The sequence below is a fragment of the Arvicola amphibius genome, chromosome 12 (assembly GCF_903992535.2).
Source record: "Arvicola amphibius chromosome 12, mArvAmp1.2, whole genome shotgun sequence".
NCBI lineage: Eukaryota > Metazoa > Chordata > Mammalia > Rodentia > Cricetidae > Arvicola > Arvicola amphibius.
This window is the reverse complement of record NC_052058.2, coordinates 29,053,121-29,058,023: the sequence shown is the minus strand read 5'-3', so window position 1 is coordinate 29,058,023 and position 4,903 is coordinate 29,053,121. Positions and strand designations below refer to the sequence as shown.

Here is a 4,903-nt window from a genome sequence, read left to right as displayed (position 1 = left end):
TGTCCCTGCAGGTGGCCCCCTGGTGTAGCCATTAGTAGCTAATGACTTGCAAACAAATAAACAATTAACTCCTTAAGCTGCTGGCTGGGCAACTGTTCATTGAATTGCTAAAACTTTCTAAAACAGGATTTTAATTAGTGACATTCAAAACCCAGCCCCCTAGTCAACAAAGCTATAAGGTGAACTGCTCCAGGCTCCCAGCTCCGCACACGTGGGGCCCAAGCCCTCCAGCTCTGCACGACCCAAAAGAGGATGTCTCCCAGCCTTCGGGAAGGTGCTCAGCTCAGGGAAACCAAGTCCTCATCCTGCTCCTTCTCAATTGAGAGCATTTTAGGACTGGACCAGAAAAAAGATTGTGTACCGGCAATAAGACCCCACAGACCGTGGGCAGACCCCTGCGGCGACTCAGGTATGCCACAACTTACTTTTTAAGTTCATCTGCCTTTTAGTTTGTCCTTTATTTCACACAATATAGAGTTAGAAGCTACGTTTTCCTTCTGTTCCATAAATACAAAAGGCCCCTAACAAGATAATAAGCAAATAGAATTCTGTCGTAGATGGGAAGAGATGTTAGTTCACTCGCAGAAAGAGCTAACATCTGCTTCAGAAGACCCTCTGTGTACGTTTGACACATCAGGCAATCTAACTCTCTTCTCACTGAAAAATAAATGGGAGAGTCCAAGATGTTCTCTGTCACCACACAGAATTTCTTTTCTTTTCTTTTTCTTTTCTTTCTTTCTTTCCGAAGTGAGGGAGGAAAGGTCAGAGGAGGAGGAGGAGGAGGAGGAGGAGGAGGAGGAGGAGGAGGAGGAGAAGGAGAAGGAGAAGAAGAAGAAGAAGCTCATCACCTCCTCCTCCTCCTCCTCCTCCTTCTTCTTCTTCTTCTTCTCCCCCCCCCCTCCTTTTTGGATAATGGGAGAGGCTACACTGTTCTTTTGTGAAATCCTGAAGAATTCTCTAGGAAAATTCAAAATAAGTTCCTGAAATGACCTTTTTCCAGATTTATGGAACACAGGCAATCTAAGATGGAGTTTATTCTTCTGATTTTAGAGAAATGTGGCAACCCATGCCTACGTGCCCCGGATCTTCCCAATGAGATCTCTTTTCCTTGTCCTGTGGATCACCCAATGCCAGAAGAGAGGGCTTCGAAATATGAAAATTATTTTTCAGCCTCAGAAACACTCTCTTTGAAAAGAGAGTTGAGTTGGTACAGAGGACGAAGACCAAGAACTGCTTTTACCCAAAGTCAGGTGGGAAGATTTTTTCACCCAACAGTGATAGCACAGGGCTGTAACTGCTGCACTGGTGAGCAACAGCCCTCCACTTCTGGATCCCAGTGCAGGTCATCAGTGAAACAACTGTAACAGTCTCTGGGTGTTCAAACTTTAAAAAATGCATTCAAGTTAACTGCCGGAGTTTAAGAGCATTGTTTTTGCCTGCACAGAGGAAAGCCCAGTTCTGGTGCCATATGGACTGTTACCCCTTTAAAGAATCCCCTTCCTTATTCTAGGTTGAAGTATTGGAAGATGTCTTCAGAGTGAACTGCTATCCCGGCATTGACATCAGAGAGGACTTAGCTCAGAAGCTGAATCTAGAGGAAGACAGAATCCAGGTAATTTGCAAGCACAGTTACTACCTGTGATGGTAATACAGCAATGTGTCTGAGAACTATTTTTATTTTCCCTTGATTTTAGATTTGGTTCCAAAATCGCCGGGCAAAGCTGAAAAGGTCCCGTAGAGAATCACAATTTCTCATGGCAAAAAAACCCTTCAACACAGATCTGAAATAGTTAAAAAATTACACATGTGGGCTTCTCTTCCAATTGCAGAACACAAGGAATCTACGGAAATACCAAGTATTTAAAATGGTACCGTTTCTTTCCTGTACCTAATCTGAAACTGTCAGTCTTTCTGAAAGTATTGCAAAATAAGTATGATTCTAGCATAGTACATATTATAACTGGACATTTTTAGTTATAATGAAGAAACCTTTCCTATATATTTTAATAAATTTTTTTAGAAATGATAGCTATTTTAATATACTTTTCTTTGAGAATTTTGTAGATTATATTTTAATCATATTCATCCCTTCTCCTTCCCCTAACACTTCTCAGGTGCATCCCATTCTCCCCACTTCCTCCCAACTTCAACAATAACAACAACATTTCCAAACGAGTAAAGCTGATCTAATAAATTAGTATGTGCACTAAAAATCACTAAGCTCATACATGAACTAAGTGATCCCACAGACGGGATGCGACTAACACAGGATTTTAAAAATAGAGCAATTAAAAAACAGAAGGGTCCAATTTATTTCAATTAGTTTCTTTCAGGTATATCTTGAGACCCAGTTACACCTCTCTATATCATAGGGTGAGTTGTGAACCTTCTGTTGATTTCTGGCCATGTGTTCCAACAAATGCTTACTACAGCACACCAATTTCAAGGTTTTTGTTTGTTTGTTTGTTTGGTTTGTTTTAAGTCATCATGATAAAGTACAGATCTAAGACCGTCAGCTCTCCTATTCCCGTCACTATATTGTACTGCCAAAAAGAATCAAGCTGCAGGGCTGGTGAGACAGTCCAGAAGGTCGAGAGAGGTACTCGCTGCCATGCCTGGAGACCCAGGCTCCATCAGTCCCCCAGATCCCACAGGCTAGAAAGAGAAAATCAATATTTGAAAGTGGTTTTCTGATCTCCACACATGCACCATGTGCCTGCGCAAACACACACGCATGCACACCACACATGTGTACTCCCACGTGCACTCCATACCATGAATAAATAAGTGTGACTTTCGCAATTTAAAAGTGAGTAAGTTTGCAGATTAGATGCGGATTTTAAGCAGCTTTCAGGTTCCTTTGCTGTGCTCCTTCTTTTGTTGTTTTAAGCGACAGGGATCATCTTGTTGTTTCTGTGTCCGGTTTAATGACTCCAGTCACTACATGCCTCGGTACCACTCCGCATTGACTGGCTTTTTGGATGTGCCCTGACACACACAGTTCCTGGAAATAATCAGGGCACTTTCTGTGGACAAACCATACCTGCCACCTGAAGATAAAGCGAGGAGAGACGTGACAATAAGGGAGTCCTCTCCTCTCCTCTGTTAAAAAATAACAAAACAAACAAAAACCCCTAGGCATTTGCCTCCTGGTTAATGAAAAAAAACCTGTGGGTAGGTTTTTGTTTAGTTTTGAAAAGTTGGTTTGAATGCTCCAATTCTGTCCGATGGTAGCGAGTCAGTTTTCTACACCTGAACTGAATTTTCCTTTTTCTTTCCTATCTCCTCTATCCCTCCGTCCATCCTATTTCCCTGTGAACACCAGAGTAAAGGTTCTTACTGAACCTATCAAAGACTACACTTTTTTTCTGGGATATTTACCTATTTATTGAAAGACAGCTTGTTGTTATTTCTGAGTCTGACTCGGAACTTTGTAAAATAATTTCCTGGCAGCACATTTGGGGCAGAGAGCTCTGTTTCCCAACAATTGGTCAGCAATAAACTGCTCATTCTTCCCCACTATCGCCAAGACAGGGAAGGAGGAGGAAAGGGTAAACAGGGCTGTCACTAGGAAGGCCTGGGGTTAAAGGGACTTCTGAGGAGAACTGGGCCACCCCTGCCAGCATAGGGAAACACTGCCATTAGTAAAGAGTTCATGCTGTCCTTATGAAGCACATCAGCCGACATTTCCCCACTAGTAGTTCTCTTTCTTCTCCACTGCGCTCCTATGAAAACATTGAATTGGATGCTTGGAAGCTAACAAGGGCAGAAGGAGGGGGGCGTGTGTCATGTAATATAAATAAGCTTTTATTTCATTTTGTAAACAATACTGCCAAAGTGGAAGCCACTTCAAGTCTTATCCTTCAGAGATAACCACCGTTAAATATGTTATAACTCTTATATATCATTAAAAAAATTGTTGGCTTTTTGTTGGTTGTGCTATTGTTTATTCAATATGATCATAACTTGCAGTATCTTGTCATGCCAGAATTACTGTTTTCTCCTTAGTATCTGCTTAGTTTATAAGACTCAAGTCTTGAACAGAGAAAGAAACTACTCTACTTACTAATATTTGAGCATTTTTAATTAGTGTGTTTCGCGAATTTTGATTTCAAACCAAAACCACAGTTTGTCTGTAATTAAACCAAGCTCATAAAGAGGGTGAGGAGTCTGTAAAAGATTTCACAACCAAAAAGAAAATGAAACAGCTCTGCAGACGCTGCTCAGCAATCTTCAGAGGGGTATGTGAAAGTTGGTGCTGCTAGAAGTCCGATGAGGAAGGGTGCCGTGGCTAGGCAACATGTCTTCTCGGCTGCATTTCCCAGCACAACCTTGTAGCATTGACTCCTGGGTCCTAAAACTCAGCCTGGCTTACAACTAAGATAAGTTCTGTGTGACCCAAGGCGGTGTTACGTTTTTATAACTGAAATAACAATGGGGCAGCACAATAATTACAAAGGATGTAATTAGCATTGGGCTCAGAAGGAGAGCACTCACCTAGCCTGCATAGAACCCCCAACTCCAGCACCACAGAAAAAAGGATTACAATTGTAATTGAAATAAATAATATTTAGATGTCAGAAAAAATTAAGATAGTTTGTATTGTTGAAAATAACTATAAATGTGATGTATAGTTATTTGTTTTTAAATATTAATTACAATACCACTTCTATTATGATTCTTATGAGACAAAATTGTATTATATAAAAATATTCAAGAAGAAGGATAGCACACGAGATCAGCACTGTACTGCCCTTAAAATCATTTTCAAAAACTTGAAAGGTAATGACTGATCTTGTTCGAGGAACTAATGACTCAGGTAATGGAATTAAAATTACCAAAATTTGTAAAGAACATAATGACATTCAGGGGGAAACTGGAAGTTAACTTTAAGGGAGGGAGA

The 4,903-nt window shown here is 40.8% G+C and overlaps 1 protein-coding gene across 1 annotated transcript; it reads left to right on the top strand.

Annotated features, from left to right (window-relative positions):
- The first annotated feature begins 252 nt into the window (after positions 1-252).
- On the top strand, positions 253-1,790 carry Hesx1 (HESX homeobox 1). The gene is made up of 4 exons (XM_038348527.1): positions 253-409; positions 1,051-1,250; positions 1,511-1,612; positions 1,695-1,790. Exons 1-4 carry the CDS (start codon positions 253-255, stop codon positions 1,788-1,790), a joined length of 555 nt encoding a protein of 184 aa, XP_038204455.1.
- Positions 1,791-4,903: the final 3,113 nt, after the last annotated feature.

What these genes read in the sequence shown, in the direction of transcription:
- Hesx1 (XM_038348527.1), top strand. Translation starts at nt 253, where the DNA reads ATGTCTCCCAGCCTTCGGGAAGGTGCTCAGCTCAGGGAAACCAAGTCC. An exon ending in AGACCCCTGCGGCGACTCAG is followed by an intron (nt 410 to 1,050) that starts GTATGCCACAAC and finishes TTCTGATTTTAG; the next exon opens with AGAAATGTGGCAACCCATGC. An exon ending in CTGCTTTTACCCAAAGTCAG is followed by an intron (nt 1,251 to 1,510) that starts GTGGGAAGATTT and finishes TCCTTATTCTAG; the next exon opens with GTTGAAGTATTGGAAGATGT.